The 21,531-nt window shown below is 43.0% G+C and overlaps 1 protein-coding gene across 1 annotated transcript; it reads right to left on the bottom strand.

The window, feature by feature from the left end:
* Window positions 1-12,426: 12,426 nt before the first annotated feature.
* Window positions 12,427-20,755, bottom strand: LOC144694112 (EEF1A lysine methyltransferase 3-like). The gene is made up of 4 exons (XM_078564470.1): window positions 20,561-20,755; window positions 17,048-17,278; window positions 14,321-14,432; window positions 12,427-12,821 (listed from the first exon to the last, which is right to left on the bottom strand). Exons 1-4 carry the CDS (start codon window positions 20,753-20,755, stop codon window positions 12,427-12,429), a joined length of 933 nt encoding a protein of 310 aa, XP_078420596.1.
* Between the last annotated feature and the right edge of the window lie 776 nt (window positions 20,756-21,531).

Genomic DNA, 21,531 nt, shown 5'->3' with positions numbered 1-21,531 from the left:
CTGGCCCCTACGTAAAATCGTGTCCCAAATTGGTTCTGTGCCGATAATGGGTCCAGGCGTTCTCATGGCCTGAAATGGATAAACAGGGGCAGAGAACACTTGAGGAAGGTCAAGCTCTTCGAAGACGGGAGAATGCGAATTCCGTTGATACATTATAATTCCATCATTTCCAGAAAACAGTAATAAGAGAGGGAAAGGGGAACTTGAGTTATAAAACTTGAGCCGTGCTCATCCGATGTTCTCGCCCTCTATTGGACAGAGGAAGCTGAGTTTCCTGAGCCGGTTTATGAGAGAATCCAGATTCAGGAGCTTGGGGCAGAATATGGTAATTATCTTTAAGCTTGATGCGTTTATATCCATTCATTTAAAATGATCGTTGTAGTTTAAGATTGCAATGTGCTTCCTTGTTATATTCGCGCACATTCAGTTCTTCAGACCAGTTGGAATGTCACATCGAGAGCGACTTGCACGAAAGCGACGATGAATATCTAAAGTGTGGAAAGTAGGACAATTCCAGACAAGAGCAAACGACAGCGGAAACCCAAAATAAAACCAGAATATGTTGGAAATACTCCCCAGGTCTGGGAACCTCTTTGGTGAGAGAACCAGAGTTCAGGTTTCTGGTTTATGACTTCAATGCCCTGAACTGTTAATTGTTTCTCTCTCTACAGATGTTGCCTGACCTGCTAATTATTTCTTGCATTCTCTGTATTTACTTTAGGATAATTTGAATATTTAGTTTAAAAAACACTACCCCCTCCCCACTCCCTCCCTGGACACAGGTCGACAGTTCTCACAGACACACTCAGGTACTGTAATCATAAAACAATCTTAACGATGGATTGGTTTTATGGCGGACTCATACATTTCATTTCATTCACGGGGTGCGAACGTCGCTGACAAATACAGTATTTATTGGCATCTCTCATTGTCCATGAGGAGGTGGTGATCAGCGGCCTCCTTCAGCATTTGCACTTGCTTCTCGCGGAGACCCCCCCGCCCCCCCCCCCCCCCCCCCCAGTGCTGTGAATCATCGAGGGTTTTGATTCACCCACAATGAAGGAACTGCGATACATTTCCACATCAGGATGCGTGTCATTTATAGGGAAACTTACAGGTGCCAGTTTTCTGATCTGCAGTCGGCGCATGTCCTGCCACATGGTAAAGTTCATGAGTTAGGGAGGTAATGATAAATAAGCCTGGGTTGCTGCAGTGCATCTTGTGGGTGATACACACTAATGTGCAGCGGTGTTCGAGGGACTGACAGTTTAACGCGGAGGATGTTGTGCCTATCAAACAGATTGCTTTGCCCTAGATGGTGCACCTTATTCGGTGTTGTTGGAGTTGTATTTATCCAAGCACGTGGAGAGTATTCCATCACACTCACGACTTGTGCCTTGAAGGCAATGGGAATGCTTTCTGGAGTCAAACGTCGAGTCATGAGCTGCAGCCAGCGTATGATCTGCCCTTATAGTCACAGTATTTATGTAACCCCACAAGTAAGTTTTTGATCATTGGTTACACCCAGGCTGTTAATGGTTGTGCGTGGATGATGGTAAAGCCATTGAATGTCAAAAAGCGTGTGGCACGATTTTTATTTGTGACTTATGGCCCAAGCCTGGATGTTGTACGGGTCTTACTGCATGATGACACATTTATTATAATCTGAGCAATTTCCAGTGGAACTGAACACGGCACTTTATGTAGCGAATAGCCCCACTTCGGACTGATGAATCAGCTAAAGATAATTGGCCCTAGGACACTACTCTGAGGAACTCCTACAGTGCTATCATGGGTCTGAAATGATTGACCTTAAAAACCGCATCTGTATTCTTCTGTTCTAATTATGACCGTAGCCAGTCGATGTTGTTCAAAAGGAATTGTAAGCATCATTTAGATTTTTATGTAGTGCAATGCCCGGAGATACAATTCTATTTCGATATTAAGGATGAAATTCCAATGTCCAGTGTGTTAAGCAATAAGAAAGGACACGGGCTTAGAGGGAAACCCTGCAATTAGAACCCCTACACTTCAAAGATGTAGAGCTGCACCTTATGGAAAGGTCAGCAATCCGAAATAGAAACAAAACAATTGGCACCGCCTATAGACAGGCGCAGTATTTACCTCACCTTGAATTTTCATATAAACCAAACTCATGATTAGCTTTAAAGCACCATTATTCTGAAGTGCTTAATTTTATATTAAAAGAAATAATTGTAAATAAGAACAAAGTATCTCAGTCGAAGTAATTTGCAACTATGTGTCCAACGAACAATTGCTAAATGAGCATTTAGAGTAATAAATTAGGTCGATAGTAAAGTGATTAGTAATTGGATAAATTGGCAAACAAATTGTATGAAAATGGACTCGTAATTTTGGTGAGCTGCATTGCCTATAATCAACTCAATACTTCTGTGCGTTTCTTAGATTCCTTTACTTCATTTGCTGCTGGATTCGGAGCAGAATATGATCATCTTCAGCAAGATCCAGTGGAGTACTGACGAGCGTCATCACTTGTGACACTCACCCAGCAGTTCCTCAAGCATATCTTTCATTCGTTAATCACGTTTTGAATTGGGCTTGAACCAGAGCCGGATATTGAAAATCGAAAACATAAACTATCAGGTTTAACATGCGTCAAAAATGGGGAATTTTCAGCGGGAACTTCATTAAATGAAACAGGACAGTAAACTGCAGTGCAGACGATGTTTACTTTCTATGCAGCCCGACCTTGTTTCACAATGCAAAATGGGTTTAGATTGCATTTAAATTTCTTTTGGAAATTCCTTCATCTTCGCAATGTTTGCGTTCTGGCTATATACTTTTCGAGAGTGCAATTTCGCCTGCAAGCTTTCTTATTCTAGTTTATGCACGTGCATGCTTCGAGGAATTCCCTTCACTGGATTTTGTTTTTTTTCCTCAGATATTGGTTTTCATGAAAGTAATGACCCTGACGTTGTATAATCGACAATCTGATGGCCCAACTTGCATAATGATGTACAGACTGATGTGAAATAGCTTGACAAATGATCCGATCAATGAAATGAGATTTTCAGTGCTCAGCAATCTATTCCAGATGCCAAATATAAATTTTGGGATCTCTGTTCAATTTGTAGACTTTGCAAATATTGGACTATTTGGCTTGGTGATCAGATCTGAAATCTGAACATTGTTCAACAACATATCTTATTACCATTTACTCTTTAAACCAATAAATTTCTAAGCAAGGAAAATCAATTATTACAAATGTTTCAAGTATACAGCACACGCAGTAATGCTGAAATGTACACTTAAACCAAAATTTAATTGTTTGTTTGGGAGTCAATGATGATATACTTAAACTCTGAATTTTAGGCCTTTACAAATCCAAATATTTATCATATTCCACAAACTTTTCCATTTCATAATTCTGTACAAAGCTAAAATACAACTTCAAATAAGAGGATTTTAATTGACTTATGTACTATCAATGGCTTTATTTATCATGATTAAAGAGCCATTTGCTATGGAAAGGCACAGCTCCTTAGTTTTAAAATTCCATTTTGCAATTTACACCAAGTTAAATTTGACTAATTTAATTTGCTCCTGTCTTTATGCCTGTATCATTTGTAACAATTCGAAAGATGTTTTCATTTGTCACTCATTGATTTCCCCATTACGTCATTAAATGATCCAATGACAATGCTTCATTCAACTTGTTAGTATTTCATAATCAGCTGTCCACTTCTGCAGAGTCAGGCTTGAACCAAAAGCCCAGTGGCACTTTATAGTGACTGCCATCTTACAAATCAATAATTGATATGATTGCAATGTGAAGAATTATCAACAGCAATAGGCTTTGTAGACTTAGGGCGGGTTAATCGTTTGCTTAAAAGAAATATTTGCCCGCCAGAAATTAGTTCTTTGTTCCTTACGTTAAATTCGGCGAGCATTGAGTGGGAAATTGGTGAACTATTTCAGGCCAACAGTTAATAGCCGTACTTTGGGCTTCCACTTCAAATTCTGAATCTGATCGATAGGTGGACTTACATTTATATAGCGCCTTTCAAAGGAAGTCCCAAAGCGCTTTGCAGCCTATGAGGTATTTATGACGCGTAGTCATGGCTGCAGCGAAGAAAATGCACCAGTTAATTTGTGCACAGCAAGCTGCCACAACAGAAATTTGATAACGACCAGGTAATCTTTTTTTTATGTATTGCTGATTGAGGGATAAATATAAGCCTGCACACTGGTGATAACATATCTGCTGTACTTCAAAATTGCTTAAAGTAACATTTTCTGTCCACCTGAGCGGTTATACCAGGTCGTGGTTTAAATTATTTTCTAAAAGACGGTACCCCTGGCTGTGCAGCACTCCTCACTACTGCATTGGATTGCCAGCCTTGGTTTGTTTTCTCAGGCCCTAGTGTGGGGTTTGAACTCACAATCTTCTGACTCGAAGACATCAATACTGCTAACTAAGCCACACTTGACACTTAACAGGGAAAAAAATGGCAACACCGCTCATCCAGAATCTGTACCAAAAATCCCTCGCATATTGATTAACGAAAACACTTGAAGGAGAATCAAACTGTTTGACCAACAATCTGCTGGTGGAATATGTGGAGGTATTTCGTCCTTTATTGTAGTTCCGATAGCCAACAGGCGTACTGGTGATCTTATGATGTACTAGACTGCGGTTGTTTTCTAAATGCCAAGCCACCAGTAATAGCAGAAGAGGTCATTATCCCATTTGTGCCATTTTGGGTCATGGCGACTGCCAGAGAATCCGTCACCTACATAGCAGCTCATGTATTTCCTTCGATCTGCCAGGAAGTGTAGCTACAGAAGAGACTTTAAATAACTGACAGGGTCTAATTTAGCTCCGCTGGCGTTGAAAACTGGCAAATAGGCGGATAAAAACGAGGTGCAACTTATGAATTGTTGACCGACCCTTCCCAGCCCTTATGAAGTTTAAGCTGCAAATGGGTGAGGGGCACGTCCAAAGCGATCAAAAATTCCCCATTGTACTTTAACTTAGGTTTCAACTGGAACGCCACTGAGGCTTTGCTGCCAAGTTGTAGCAGATCTGCTGCTGGTCCGTAGAAAAGTGTTCCTGTAAGATTTGACCTGGGGGGTCACAAATTACATAAAAAGGGGGGTGGGGTGGGGGCGGGGGGGGGGGGGGGCGTTTGTCACGGTCATAAGTAGCTTTGAAGCAGTTTAATAAGAAGCAACAGTTTAGATAAGATGCATAACATTAAATGCAGAAAAAAACATATAACCCATACCAAGTAGTGAGTGCCGCTCCGGGTCGGGCAGGGTGGTTGCCATGCGTATTTTGTTCTCTTCTCCTCGTCTTCTCTCCTCTTGCTGCACGGTTTCACAATTTCTCAAATTACTCAAGGTCCGTTTCCCCCCACTGTCTGCCCTTTCTTCTCACACATTGTAGGGAAATTGATATTTAATGAATAGTTTTCATTTAGATCACACAATCAGAGTATATTGACCATTAACATTATGGTATACTATCCTTTTAAATTGTAACCAATAGAAGACTCCAGAATTTAATAGCATGTGACTCCGCTTAGCTTCATTTGACAAAGAAAGGCCTCATGGGATTTTAGACACAATGAGGTAATATACTAATGACTTAGTTACAGAACAACTGCTGAAGAGGCCCCTGTTGCATTTGTCTCCATATCACAGAGCAATGCTGACTTGGCGCCATCCAGGTTGAATGGGCAAACCTATGCCTCACATCGTAAAACCTTAGCAGAACCTGGTGTTATCAGGAAAGGAAAGTTAGGAGGGGTTTGTTGTATGGAGAGCAGGGAAAGAATAACAACAGCTTTATTCTACATTAAGCTAGTTTTAAGTTGTAGTGTTTTAGAAGAAAGTAATTATATTTCAATGTATTTTTTGTATTAAGAACTAACGTTTGTAACAGTGTGTGACTATTTTTGTAACTGCATCATCTTTTTAGACTTTTATCATGAAAGACTATGTATTAATTGAATGTATAAGGGGACTTTATTGTATTACATGTTAAACAATGTGTTAGTATTCTGCAATCTTTTGTGTTAGGCCTACATAATTTTAAGGGTATAAGCAATTTTTTCAAATCATTGTTTTGTTTTAAAAGTAAAGTAACTCACTCCAGCTATCAACAACCACAGAGAGAAAACATAACCTAGCAGATGGTCTGTAAAAACAGTTATTGATATAAGTTCTGATTTAGTGAGGAACCCGTACCAATTAGCAGAGTCTGAGACGATGAGCTCAAGGTATCATTTATGAGGACATGACAGCATGCCTCCCCTCTCCTGAACAAATAGTCAAAGGAAGATACCATAAAATATCCTCTTGTCTTAGCAAGAAGTTATTAAAATAACAGAAACAAACTTTAGAACAAAGAACAAAGAAAAGTACAGCACAGGAACAGGCCCTTCAGCCCTCCAAGCCTGCGCCTATCATATTGCCCGTCAAGTAAAATATTTTGCACTTCCGGGGTCCATATCCCTCTATTCCCATCCTATTCATGTATTTGTCAAGCTGCCTCTTAAGCACCACTATCGTACCAGCTTCCACCACCTCCTCTGGCATCGAATTCCAGACACTCACTACCCTCTGCATAAAAAACTTGCCCCGCACATCTCCTCTATAGTTTTCTCCTCTCACGTTGAATCTATGTCCCCTAGTAATTGACTCTTCCACCTTGGGAAAAAGCTTCTGACTACCTACTCTGTTCATGCCACTTATAATTTTGTAAACTTCTATCAAGTTGCCCCTCAATCCCCGTCGCTCTAGTGAGAACAATCCGAGTTTCTCCAACCTCTCCTCATAGCTAATAATCCAGACCAGGCAGCATCCTGGTAAACCTCCTCTGCACCCTCTCCAACTCCTCCATATCCTTCTGGTAACGTGGCGACCAGAATTGCACGCAATATTCCAAGTGTGGCCTAACCAAGGTTCTATACAGCTGCAGCATGACTTCCCAACTTTTATACTTAATACCCCTGCCAATGAAGGCAAGCATGCCATATGCCTTCCTGACTACCTTATCCACCTGTGTTGCCACTTTCAGTGACCTGTGGACCTGTACACCCAGATCCCTCTGCCCGTCAATGTACTTAAGGGTTCTGCCATTTACTGTATAATTCCTGCCTGTATTAGACCTTCCAAAATGTCGCATTTGTCCAGATTAAACTCCATCTGCCATTTCTCCGCCCAAGTCTCCAACCGATCTATATCCCATTGTATCTTTTGACAATCTTCTTCACTATCTGCAACTCCTCCAACCTTAGTGTCATCTGCAAACTTACTAATTAGCCCAGTTACATTTTCCTCCAAATCATTTATGTATTCTGCAAACAGCAAAGGTCCCAGCACTGATCCCTGCAGAACTCCAATAGTCACAGCTCTCCATTCAGAAAAGCACCCTTCCACTGCTACCCTCTGTCTTCTATGACCAAGCCAATTCTGTATCCATCTTGCCAGCTCGCCTCTGATCCCATGCGACTTTCTCTTCTGTACCAGTCTGCCATGAGGGACCTTGTCAAAGGCCTTACTGAAATCAATGTATATAACATCCACTGCCCTTCCATCGTCGATCACCTTTGACTTTTCCTTGAAAAACTCGATCAAGTTAGTGAGACATGACCTCCCCTTCACAAAACCATGCTGCCTCTCACTACTATGCCCATTTGCTTCCAAATGGTAGTACATCCTGTCACGAAGAATCTTCCCCAATAATTTCCCTACCACTGACATAAGGCTCACCGGCCTGTAATTTTCTGGATTATCCCTGCTACCCTTCTTAAACAATGGAACAACATTGGCCATTCTCCATTCTCTGGGACCTCACCCATAGCCAGTGAGGATACAAAGATTTCTGTCAAGGTCCCAGCAATCTCCTCCCTTGCCTCCCTCAGTACTCTGGGGTAGATCCCATCTGGCCCTGGGGACTTATCCACCTTAATATTGTTCAAGACGCCTAACAGCTCCTCTTTTTTATCTCAACATGATCCAGGCTATCTACACACTCTTCCCTAGACAAATCGACCGCTAAGTCCTTCTCTTTGGTGAATACTGATGAGATGTATTCATTTAGCATCTCTCCCATTTCTTCTGGCTCCACACACAGATTCCCACCTATGTCCCTGGGTGGGCCCACCCTTTCTCTGGCTACCCTCTTGCTTTTTACATATGTATAAAAGGCCTTGGGATTTTCCTTAATCCTGGTTGCCAATGACTTTTCATGACCCCTTTTAGCCTTCCTGACTCCTTGCTTAAGTTTCTTCCTACTTTCTTTATATTCTGCACGGGCTTCATCTGTTCACAGCCTTCTAGCCCTTACCAATGCTTCCCTTTACTTTTTGACTAATCTCACAATATCCTTCGTTATCCAAAGTTCCTGAAAATTGCCATGCTTATCCTTCATCCTAGCAGGAACATGCCGGTCCTGAATTCTTATCAACTGATGTTTGAAAGCCCCCCACATGTCAGTTGTTGATTTGCCCTCAAACATCCGCCACCAGTCTAGATTCCTATTGATATAATTAGCCTTCCCCCAGTTAAGCACCTTAACCCGAGGACTCCTGTTATCCTTATCCAACAGTACCTTGAAACTTGCTGAATTATGGTCACTTTTCCCGAAATGCTCCTCTACTGAAACTTCGACCACCATCCTTTAATGAGGAGGATGGTCCTACAGGCAACTGGCATTTTAAGATACCAGTCAGAGAATAAAGAGTAGTGCCATCAATTGATGACCATCACCCTTGGAGCCAATTACAGACTTATCACTCACTCCTTAAGCCAATTAGAAAATAGCCTCACGTCGTTTAGGTCAATCAGAATACAGTAGCATCCTTGATCACGTTCTGGGTTGTGGCTTGGAAAGAATTGCAACAGCTTTCACTGACCAGCGCGCGCTGAATTTCAAACTGAAGACTGCTTGTCAGCTAAAAACAGAAGACCAGAAGGCTCCAGAGAGAGAGAGAGAGCAGACCGAGTGTTGACCTGCGCCAGAAGCAGAACCGGGAAGCAAGAACCGTAGTACGCCTGTAAAGTGGCTGTGCCTCTGTAATAAGTGTTAACTTATAAATTACTGAAGTGCCGGAGTTACTTCCTTAAACTGTCTCTTGTTTCCTGAATGGTTAAAATCTCAAATGAACTAAATTGGAATTTAAGTTCAAAAGAATTTACAACATCCACAAACTTGAGCTCATCTAAAACTGCTGCCCACATCATCATTTGCAATAAGTCCTGTAAACCATCACGATGCGGTGGCTGACCTGGATTGGCCCCCAATCAGGTTATGGTGCAATTTTAAAATCTCTATTTTGTTCACTATCTATCCAGGGCCTTATCTACTCGAATTGTTGTATCTTCCTCTAGATCTACAACTCTCCAAACCACTGCACCTCTCCAATCCTGGCCTCTTTTTCATCTCTTATTTTAACGGTCCACAATTGATGATCCTGCCTTCAGCTGCCTAGGCCCAAGGCGCTGGAATTGATTCCATACATATCTCCTCCTCTTTGACTCACTCTCTTTCTTTAAGAGGCTCCTTAAAGCGACCTTCTGGACCGAGCATTTCACATCTGTCAGAATACTTCCGTCCTTGTCTTTGTTTGATAACGCTCACGTGAAGCGCGTTTGCGACGGTTTCCTGTGTTCTAGGAGTCATATAAGTACAAGTTGCTGTTGTTTCTATTGAAAAATGTATTGATTTGGGAATAAATTAGAAATCAGACTCTTTTCACTGGCAGTAGTAATTGACAATAATGCTCCGCCAGGGATAAATCTGAGCAATATCTAGCATGGGAACATAAATGGCAAAATAAACAGCGTTGTTTTAGACAGTACAATAAAACATTCTCAATTAGATACAGGGCTTTGAATAATAAACGGAAAAATGAAGTTACAATTTGAAGTTGAAACATAAACATGATTCAATATCAGAATACACTGTGTAGCAACAGATAATTAAATCTGCATGGTTCTCTAGTTACATAGTGAGCAATATATAGTTATATAGTGAGCAACATATAGTTATACAGTGAGCAATATATTTATGCCTGGTGTACTGACGATACCATTGATAGTTTTTATTAATGAAGAAAATGAGCTATAAATATATTTTGAAGCATGACAAACGACCATAAATGATACTAATGGTTGGCTCGTAGGGGGAATATAATATAATAGGAAACTGAACATTAGGGGCAAAGGACATGCCGGTATGCTCCTCAAGTCAGTTGGTACTTCAAAAAGAAAGTAACGTTTGGCTTTTCATGACTTCAGCATGACCCAAAACTCTTCACAGCCAAAAATATACATATGAATTCTTGTCACTATTGTTCTGTTGGCAAAACGGCTAATCAACTTCTACACAATACCCTGCAATTAGAAACGTGGCAACTCACCAGGAAACCTGTATTTTGTTAACCGGGTTGATCGATAAATACAGGCTAGGGCAACGGGTGGACCGACAATAGTGCCACTGAAGCTTTTCTTCCATTTACCCAGGTTGACCGGGCCTGCTAACGTTTCGTCCAAATGTCGTCTCCTCTCATAGTTCAGAATGCCTTGTGCATTGTACTGAAATATGAAGCTAGTTTAGCTGCTGGGATGTAGATCGGAACTTCAAACAAGGGCGTTCTTACTCAGACACAACAGAGCTTCCCTGAGCCAAGCTGTCTCTTATAAATGCTAGAGGTGACTTCGGTGCCTCAAAATGGCCAAGGTTTACAACAGTTAATTGGCTGTTTGATAACCCCTGTTGGACAATCTGCGTGTGGGCGTTGGGAAAGAAAACAAGTGTATCTGACTGAGATGGCGAATTGCTGAATAGTCTAAATCTTATTAGCGTTCCTACCCTAGGCGTGCAGTCAGCATGTGTGGAAAAGTCATAGTAAACATTATAGAAAATCAAAGACATGATAAATAGTTTGTCCATGAGATTTTCCCGGCTATTCGCCAGCGTGAGAATACACCACATTGAACCGGAAACTACCTTCGCATTGTTACTGAGAAAAGAGACACTCTGCCGAAGGTAGGAGGGCATCAGCACAGAAGCAATAATACCAAATGTCAACTAAATTTCAGACTATGCACTTTCAAAGACCGGAAGTGGCGGCTCTGGGACCATTCATGAGTTTGCAGGATAAACAGGGAGCACTGATTGATTTGGGTAGCCATTACCCAGCATGGTGGCTTTAACGCCTCCTACTTCGGTATCAAGCTTCCACGATGGATAAATATCTCGGGCCCTATTTACGACGATGCCGATCAGGCCAATTTCATAGCGCGTAGAACTGTAGGAATCCCAATCCAACTGCCCAGCCTACCTCAGATTATCCTGGAAAGGTAAAGTCTCTCAAACATTTGAGCAAAAGGTGAAGCGAGCCGCTTCACGCTGCTGCTATGCAGTAGCAACACGACTGGTGTAGTCAAGCCAAAAATACGCCCTGTCTACCACAGAAATAAGTAATGTAGTGTATGAACTTGAATGCCGGTGTGATGCCAGGTATATGGGCCATACATCGCAGCAACTGGTAGATGAAATCAAACAGCACGTCCCTTCGATTGCTGTACAGTTCTAACTGTAATCAACCAGCCCGTGCTTGTCAGGTTCAGAACATAGTTGATGGGTGTTTTAGTCATTGGAAGGATGTTTCCAGCGGGGTTCAGAGCTGGGCCCCATGATGTTCGTAATGTATGCCAACAATTTAGATTTAAATGTAAAGGGTGCGATTCAGAAGTTCGCAGGTGGTGCAAAAAATGGCTGAGCAGTTGATTGTCTGGAACAAAACAGTAGGCTACAGGGAAAAATCAAAAGACTGTTCAGATGAGCAGAACAGTGGGCAATGGAATTCAATCCGAAGAGGGCAAAAACGGCAAGAGATTACACAATAAATATTAGGATAATGAGAGATGTAAAAAAACAGAGGGATCTCGGAATGCATGAGTACAAATCCCTGAAGGTAACAGAACAGGTAGATACGATGGTTAGGGATGCATACGTGATAATGTCCTTTATTAGCTAAGACATAGAATATAAGAGCCAGCAGGTTATCTCCGTATAACTGGGGAATCTGGATAGAGTGGATGTGAAGGACCTATTTCCCCTAGCAGACAGGGCAATGGTTTAGGGCTTAAATTTCAAGTGCTTGCTAAAAGGATTAAATTTCACCCAAAAGGTGAGGGGTTCTGGAACTCATTGCCTGAAAGGATGGTAACGGCTAGAGCTCTCGTCGCATTTAAAAGGTACTCGGATATGTGCGAACTGTTGTAATCTACATTATTACAGAACAAGAAATGAAAAGTGGGGTTATGCTAGATCACTCCTTTTGGCCGGCTCAGGCGTGATGGGCCAAATGGCCTCCTCCTGTGCGGCAAATTTGAATGATTTTATGATTCTACGACATGAGGGTAGTTTCAGCACTGGGTCTTTTTTTTAGTCATCCTGTACAGGTTAACATCTCTGTTTTCATATCTACAAACGAGATCAGAGTCAAAATACTGAAACAGGGTTTGATATCCGGAGGTGACCAAACGGAGACAGATCGACATAGTGGAGGCGAAATAAATGACGGTCCTTTCATTGCTGAGATGTTGCAGTGTCTTCAGAAGTAGAGGAATGCTTGCAGAAGTATAAACGATATCCCCACCCAGGATGTAGTCATAGTCTGAGGGAAACAGAGTGTGGTCAGAACCCCAGGAGAGGGCACGGATTTTGACTGGAGGCCTGCAGGAAGAAGGGACATTGGCAGAGACATTCGTTTCTATTTGCTTCAGAAGCTGCGGTTTGTCTGTTACGGTGACGTCTCCACCTGAAAGAAGACGAAAAATCTCTGTCACTTGGGTCCGTGGGAATATGGCCACATCCAAAGCGGCGGGTCCCAGGGGGCACCGAAGTGCCCATGCCCTGGAGCAAAAGGAAAAATTGCCAGTCTGTAACTTGTCTGGTACGGACTGACCAATGAGGGGGGGTCAGGCCGTTTCCAGTGTGGAACCGTGCAAACGGAGAGCAGCGGACTAGAAATCTGGGTGTCAAATAGTCGAATGTTTGAATTGAACTTTGCAAAATCAGAAATTGATGTCCCCTGCATTCCGCTTTGACGCTCTTTGTGTTCATTAACTTAGGAACTGGAAATGACCCTACAGCCCCCGAGCCTGTTTCATCATTTAACAAGTTCATTACTCATCTGTCCACACTCCACCTGCCTTTGCTGCAAATCACCTGGCAGCCTTACCAAAGATCATACTTTCCCGTCCTGGGTTTGAAAAATTCAATGGATGCCCAGAAACAACCAGATTTTGGAGCAAAGAATTGCAAGTTTCCATTTTCAAACGTTTTGAAGAAAAAGCGTTTCGTGATTTCAGCCTTAAATGTTGAGATCTAATTGTATGATTTTGCTCCCACTTTCTGAGTTCCATTGGTCTTCGATACTTGAGATCCAAAGCTCTGGGATCCCCAACCCTAAACATCTCTGCCTCTCTGTCCGTCTTTGAGATGTTGGTTAAAACCGACCTCACCACTTAACCTAAAGGCCTCAATATTTTGGCTCATTTGAATCGCCTTGTGGAGTTATACTACGTTAAAAGGCGCTCGATAAATGCAAGTTGTTGGTATTCTTCTTCCCCCGAGAAAGGGAATGGTATCTCCTTATCAAACCAAGCAAATCGTTTCAAAATATGAAACACCTCAATTGGATAACACTGCCGCTGATTAAACTGAAAGGAAGCATCGTGTGCTCATAATTTATCCCTCTTCTCGTGTCAAATGATCATACGAAGGTTTTACGTTTGGCTTAAATCGCTCCCTATAAGGATTCAGTCGAATTGTGAATTTCAGACCGCGAAACATCAGTAGCCCAAACATTGAACCGGGTACAGTGTTTTTTTCTTCTGCCTATCGAAGTGACAGCCCATCAGGGCTTAGACTGCTTGGTGCAGGGCAGCATCCGAATTAATGCACTGAGTTTGTGTATTCGCACTAAATCTCCTGCTACGATTAATTTGGCTGCTGCTAAAATGTAAAATTGCGGTGGCTGGGTCAGCTGGCCGCTATTCACCTCTCCAAGTGATTCAATAGATATCAAAATCTGGTGGGCAACACAGCGGGAGATTGATCCGTTATTGTCTGTTTGGCCATAGCGGCCATAGTTAACTCTACACCCATTAGCTGTTCAGTGTAGTAATCAGTTATTTACTCGCCAGCAACGTTACATTCCCAGAGCGAATTTAAAAAGTAACTTCCAAATATTTCCCCTGCATCATGAAGTTATGTCCTGCTGTCCCATTAGTGCACAGGGTAAATATTACTCACCTAGAAGAGCAGTTAAAATGCTTAAAATTCCAGTGCCTGCTCCCAGTTCAATTACTTTCTTCTGCGAGAAATTCATCTTCTGCTCCTCAAAGTACTGACACAAACCAAGAGCCTAAAAAACAGCATAACAATGTTACAACTGTGACATATAGATGGAGCTGCCAGGAAATTAAGCAGCATCAATCCTTCCTGGCACCATTGGGGAAAGGAGTATTTCTCGTGAGTTGTCTCCTGGGCCAGGGTTAAAGTTGCTGCCAATGTTCCAGGAATCCTGGGATCAGTGGGGCGGGTCGCTCAGATTGTTTACCTCATTGACTCTCTCCTGTGTGAGGCCAGGGAAGGGTCAGAGATAGACCAGGTGAAGATGAAAGTGGAAATTGAAAACCATGTTTTCCAGTTCAGAGCGAGAACATGCTTCCTGCTTCTATTTATTTAACATATCAATTACCATTCCCTTTGGGTTTCGTATCATGAAACCTTTTGTCATTTAGCCTCTCCCTCCCTCCACCCTATGCTACACCTTATCTTCTGTTCTTCCTGCCCCCTCCTTTTCACTTGTACGAAACCTATTATATGTGTATCTTTCCTCGGTTCTGTTGGAGGATCATTTAAATGAAACGTTAGCTCTGTTTCTCTCCATGAATTTCTTTTATTCTTTAATATTTTATTTTAATATTTTGTTCAATTGACTAGGTCAGCACTTCCATTGCCCACCCTTCATTGCCCTTGAGAAGATGGCGATGAGCTGCCTTCTCGGACCGCTGCAGTCCATGTGGTGTACGTACATCCAAAGTGCTGTTAGGGAGGGAGTTCCAGGATTTTAACCCAGTGGTGCCGGACCTGCTGAGTATTTCTAGCGCTTTCTGTTTTTATTTCAGGTTTGTGGCATCTGTTTGCATTTATTCTTTATTATTGTTGCACTACTTCTAGGGAAACACTTCTTGAGCTGTTTTATAGGAGCACATGAATTGCTGAAAAAAAACTAAAAGGCTCATCTTCATTACCATAATTGCAGACGAATGATGCAATGATACTCTTTCGAGTTATCAACAGTCACAGATTGCAACTCTTTTCGAGTACAATCACAGTTCTTGGTTTCCAGGAGTGGGACATGAACCCACAACCCTCTGATTCAAAGGCGAGGGTGCTATGAACTGAGCCACAGCAATGATAATGTTGTTGTTGACTAACCATAGCAACGAGTCTCTCAACCAGATTATGACGGACACAGACATAAGATGAGGAAGCCACGATTGTTGGTGATCTTTGGGAATCACAGATCCAATGTGATTTGTTCCTCCCAAGTATGTAGGAACCAACGATCATATCTTAAAATACTCATATGCTGTCTCACAAAATATTATTTGAAAATAAACTATCTAATTTGTATTTGAACTCATCAACACTAACTGTTTCTAGCTAGGCAGCCTGTTCCATCGATTTACCACTGCTGACTGAAATAACGTTTCACAGCTTGATATAAAATTATCCCTATTCAGAGGATGTGCCTCTGGTTCAACTGTTCTGTAAAAAAATGAAAAGTCTGTCATAGTCCACCTTCTCTAGTCTAATTAAACTCCTCAAAACATCTATCATATTACCTCTCAGTCTCTTTTCCAGTGAAAACATGCCCAATTTATATAAGAATTCCTCATAACCCAACTCTTTCAAACGGTCATTCATTCTAGCTGCCCTATTCCCTGTCATTTCAATAGCTACAGCACTTTTGTCTGTAGTAATGGCAACCAGTCCAGTGCACAGTATAATATGGCGAGGTCATTTCAGCTGAATACTTATCTTCTAATACGTTCTATGATCTGATAGAGAAAAGCAAAAAGAAAGACCTGCATTTATATCGTGCCTTTCCTAACCTTGGGTTGTCCCAAAGCGCTTTATAGCCAATGACGTATTTTTAAAGTGTGCTGTTGCAATGTAGGAAACGTGAAACAGCAACTCAACTCGAGGGCAAATCAACAACTCTACTGAAGGCTGAGGTCCGACAAAAAACCTGCGATCCAAAGAACAGATTGTGGGTGGAGAAAGCGCAGGAGATCCAACAGTTAGTTGGCAACTATGATGTGCGAGGTTTATTTAGCGCAGTCAAAACCGCCTACAGCACAAGGGCCAACTCCACTGCTGGCCAAGAACGGAGAGGCGCTCATCAAGGACAGAGAGGCAGTCATGTCTTGCATGTCATCGTGGAGCAGGCGGAGGATGGTGACAAACTTTTGGGGCAGCCGAAACGGAGGAAGATGCTCCATAATCCTTTGCGGTCGACAGTGTGGAAAGCCCTTGTGAGGTCAAAGGAGGCCATGTACAAGAGTTGATGCTGTTCCCTGCATTTCTCTTGCAGTTGCCACGCGATGAACATCCTGTCCATTGTGATCCTTAATGAGCGGAATCTACATTGTGACTGTGGAAGGAGTTTGTCAGACACAGGGAGAAGGTGATTGAGGGGGATTGTTACAGTGATCTTCCCTGTCGAAGGAGTGCTTTGAAGGTCTTCTTAACAGAGACGCTGTCTTCAATGCGAGCGCCCTCGACTCCATCCCACAGAATGATACCCACCACCACCTCAGCACAACCCCAACTCGGTACCGGGTAGAAAAGGCCATTTGACAGCTAAAGAGCAACAAGGCATCGGACCTAGGTGGAATCTCCACCGAAGTACTAAAGCATGGTGGAGAAGCGCTATTGGCGCAAGTACATGGCCTCATCTCCCTTAACTGGAAGGAGCAGAGCAAGCCAGGAGATCTCAGAGACGCTGTAATCGGGATCATCTTCAGGAAAGGTGACAAGTCTGACTGCAGTAACTATAGAGGAATCTCCCTGCTGTCGACCACAGTGAAGGCCATCACAAGAATCCTCCTCAATTGCCTTGTCCCTGTGGCTGAAGAGCTCCTCCCAAAGTTGCAATGCAGATTCCGCAAAACGGACATGATTTTCACCATACGGCAACTGCAAGAGAAATGCAGGGAACAGCACCAACCCTTGTACATGGTCTCCTTTGGCCTCACAAAATCTTTCGACACTGTCAATCATGAAGAATTATGGAGCACCCTCCTCTGTTTCTGCTGCCCCCAAACGTTTGTCACCATCCTCCACCTTCTCCGTGATGGCATGTAAGCCATGACCCAGGCTAACAGATCCATCACAGACCCAATCCACCTTCTGACTGGGCTCAAGCAAGGCTGTGTCATCGTACTGATGCTCTTCTCGATTTTCATTGTCGCAATGCTCCATCTCATCCTCAGAAAGATCCCCGTTGGAGTGGGGCTAAACTACAGGACAAACGGGAACTTGTTCAACCTCCGCCAACTGCTCGCCAGATCCAAGGTCATCCCATCCTCTACCATTGAACATGCAGACACTGCTTGCATCTGTGCACAGTCGGAGGCCGAGGTCCAAGCCATCGCCAACACCTTCACTGAGGCATAGGAAACCATGGGCCTTACACTAACCATCTAAAAGAGAAAGGTCCTCTACTGACCTGCTCCTTCCACACTGCACTGCCCCTCGGTTATCAAAATCCTCGACAAGACCTTAGACAACGTGGGCCACTTTCCATGCCTTGGAAGCCTACTGCCAACAAGGGCAGACATTGACGATGAGGTGCCTTCAGTGTGCCTTCAGGCACCTAAGGAAGAGAGTGTTTGAAGACCAGGACCTAACACCCAGCAGCAAGATCATGGTCTACAAAGCAGTAGAGATACCAGCCCTCCTATATGGCTCAGAGACGTGGACAATGTAGAGCAGGTACCTCAAAACTCTGGAGAAGTACCATCAGAGCTCCACCCACAAGATCCTGCAAATCCATTGGCAGGATATCTGCATCAACGTCAGTGTACTTGCTCAGGCCAACAACCCCAGCATGGAAGCATTGACCACGCTAGATCAGCTCCGCAGGGTGGGCCACATCGTCCGCATGCCTGACATGAAACTCCCGAAACAAGTTCTCCACTCGGAGCTTCGACACGGCAAGGGAGCCCAGGAGGGCAGAGGAAACGCTTCAAGGGCACCCTCAAAGTCTTCTTGAAAAAGAGCGACATTCCCACCGACATCAGGGAACCCCTGGTCCAAGGCTTCTCAAAGTGGAGGGAAAGCATCCAGCAAGGGGCTGAACTCCTCAGATCCCATCGCCAAGAGCTAGCTGAAGTCAAGCATCGATGGCAAAAGGAACGCGTGGCAACCTGGGCACCCCACTCCACCCCTACCATCATGTTCCCCTACCACCACCTGCCCCACCTGTGACAGAGATTGTAGGTCACTGGACTCTTTAGCCACCTGAGAACTCATTTTTGGTGCGGAGGCAAACCATCCTCGACCCCGTGGAGCTGCCTAAGAAGAAGGTAATCTAGGAAACATGACCACCAATGGGCACAAGGAAACTGCAATGTGATAATCACCAGATAATCTGTTTATTAGTTTTTTGTGACGTTGATTGAGGGTAAAATGGTGTCCTGGACACTGGGAATAAAATCTCTGGCTTCTCTGAAGTAGTGTTGTGGGATTTTTACGACCACATGAGAGGGCCAACAGAACCTCGGCTTAATGTCTCACCTCAAAAACGGCACCTCTGACAGTGCAGCCCTCCAGCAGTGCTGCACTGGAGTGTCAGCCTTCATTTTTTTTTTGCTCAAGCCCTGGAGTAGAGATGAACTCACAATATTCTGATTCCTAGATGAGAATGGAACCACCTGAGCCAGGGCCAACACAAAGCTGCACAGCTAAAATATTTTAAAATTACATGAAAGGATTTTAGAAAGGGTTGGCTCTTACTTTGGGTGATATTCGGACAACTGAATAGATGAAATGAGTCGGCCCAAAATGCCTTCCTTTTCTGTAGTTATTTTGTCAACACGGCTGCAATCCTGCTTTGGAGTCGGAATGCCATGTTATGGAGGAAATAGAACTCGTGTCCTGCCAGTCTCTATCATAGCAACAACTGCAACGTGTATTGATATAGTGTCTTGAAAGTAATGAAAAGTGCCAAGGTTATTCAGTGAGGCATTATTTTTAAAAATGACACTGAGCCATATAAGGAGATATTTGGACAGATGACAAAAAGTTTGATCAAGAGTTGGGTTTTAAGGTGTGTCTTAAAGGTGGAAAGCAAGGTAGAGATGCAGAGAGGTTTGGGGGCAGAATTCCAGAGTTATGGCTGTTAATGCTGAAGGCATGGCCATCAATTGAAACTGGGGAGGCTAAACAGGCCAGCACTAAAGGACCGCAGTTATCTCAGAGGGTTGTGGGACCAGAGGATTTTACAGAGAGAGGCCAGAGGCAGGCCATGAAGGAATTTGAAAACAAGGATGAGAATTTTATAAACAAGGTGCTGCTTAGCTGGGAGTCAGTGTAGGTTAGCAAGCAAAGGGGTGAAGGATGATTCGGGATTTGTTGTAAGTTAAGATGTGGAAAGCGAGTTTTAGAAGACCTCAAGTTTATGGCGTGTGGAGGCTGTTAAAAGGATACATTGTTGGGGGTATCAGAGGCAACAGCGCGGGAATGGGAAGCAAAGCCATTGATGGTGATTCTCTGGCCATGACTAGATAAATAAGAGTGGAGTCTTGCAAGTGCTGAGGGTGAAGACGCGATGAAGGAAGTGCGTTGATTAACTATGTTAAAGACTGGAGACAGGCCGAGAAAAAAATTGTTTCCCTGTGCCAGTCACACACACTGTCAATTGTGACTGATAGGAGCCATTTCAATACTCTGGTACGTATGGAAACCTGATTGTGAGGGTTCATATGTGGGCTTCTAGGAAGGATTGGCATGAATTTGGGAGACAACGTGTTCAGGAGCTTTGAAGAGTAAAGGGTGGTTGGAGGTGGCGCGGAGCTTTGCAAAAACAGAGAGGTCAAGGATTGAATTTTTGACGAGTAGGTGGCGATGCCAGATGTTGTTTCAATGTTACTATGTGAAGGATGCCTTAGAATCTATCTTTTAAATGCAAACATCAGCATGTGATTGCTGTCCTCATTTCTATTATAGTTTACTTTTAATGAAAACATTTGTAAATGGAATGTGACTATGTGAACTTGTCATGTTGTAATTATATCCATGTTCAGTGGAGTCACTTTAGTGCACATTTTTCCTTAGCAACTGTTAGTGGTACTTTGAGGCTCAAGTCAAATCTAATTAGCGCTCTGTGACGGGGTAACATTGCCAGCACTAGCGAGTTGTCTTCCAATGTACAGAGTTGCCTTCACATTTGACAAGGTGAAACTGCTGTGAACTTACACCATCCCAGACCATAGTTCCAAACTCTCTGTCAATTATTGGTTTCACACCGATTTCTAAAACGAAACCACACACTGGGTAGCAAAGTTTGTGAGTCAAACCATGGGTCCCCGTGCCAACGTGAGTCAAAGGTTTTCTCAGCAAGGCCGTCATCTTGCTCTCCGGCATTCGGCTCGATTTCTCTTCATCTCCCATAATTCTGAAAATTGCAGTTAATCTGTCGTAGGCTTACTTGCGTCTTCACTTGTAAACTCTGCATAGAAATAAATATGTTTGAAAATGGTGTTTTGTAACAGCTTGAAACGTCATTTCATCGACTTCTAACATTACGCACACAACTTCTCAATGTTTAAGCACATCGGGGTCGACCACCATCTTGGCATTAGGTGAATTAGGTTGGGGGTATCGTATCGGACTGTTTTTACACGCTCCGTACAATATTTAATTCTATTAAATGCGATGGAGTTCACTTCCTTCCGCGCTTGACTCTCTTGGCGACTAAAACTGGGTAGTGCATTTAAGGTGTTGTCTAAATAGTTTGCGATACAGTTGCTCACAAGTCCACTGACAGAATGTACTGCTTTGACTATGTAGTTCAACATTATATTGTCTTTGATCACGTCTCTGGATTAATTGGGCATGTTAGTATTGATTATACTAAGGTTTCTCCGTCTGTCTCAGTTTACCCTTCAGCCATTTTAACACCAGCAGTATGCTTGCAATCAGTTTTTACTCTGTCCCCATTAAATCCTGTCTGTTTTTTAGCTGCATATTTTGTCCAGTCCATTCTATAATTTCTAAACTGTCTCTCCCGATTCTGCTTCCTCTCCTAGTTTAGCACAATCTGTACATTTGACAACATTGCATTCGATGTTTGAATCTAGGTCATTAATGGGAATTAGAAAATAGATATCGAATCACCGAGCCCTCAGCGATCTCATACAGATGCGGGTTCCGTTCGTGTGTCTTAC

The sequence above is a fragment of the Cetorhinus maximus genome, chromosome 19 (genome assembly GCF_964194155.1).
Source record: "Cetorhinus maximus chromosome 19, sCetMax3.hap1.1, whole genome shotgun sequence".
NCBI classification, from domain to species: domain Eukaryota; kingdom Metazoa; phylum Chordata; class Chondrichthyes; order Lamniformes; family Cetorhinidae; genus Cetorhinus; species Cetorhinus maximus.
The sequence above is the reverse complement of the archived record's forward strand: the minus strand, read 5'-3'. Positions and strand labels throughout refer to the sequence as shown.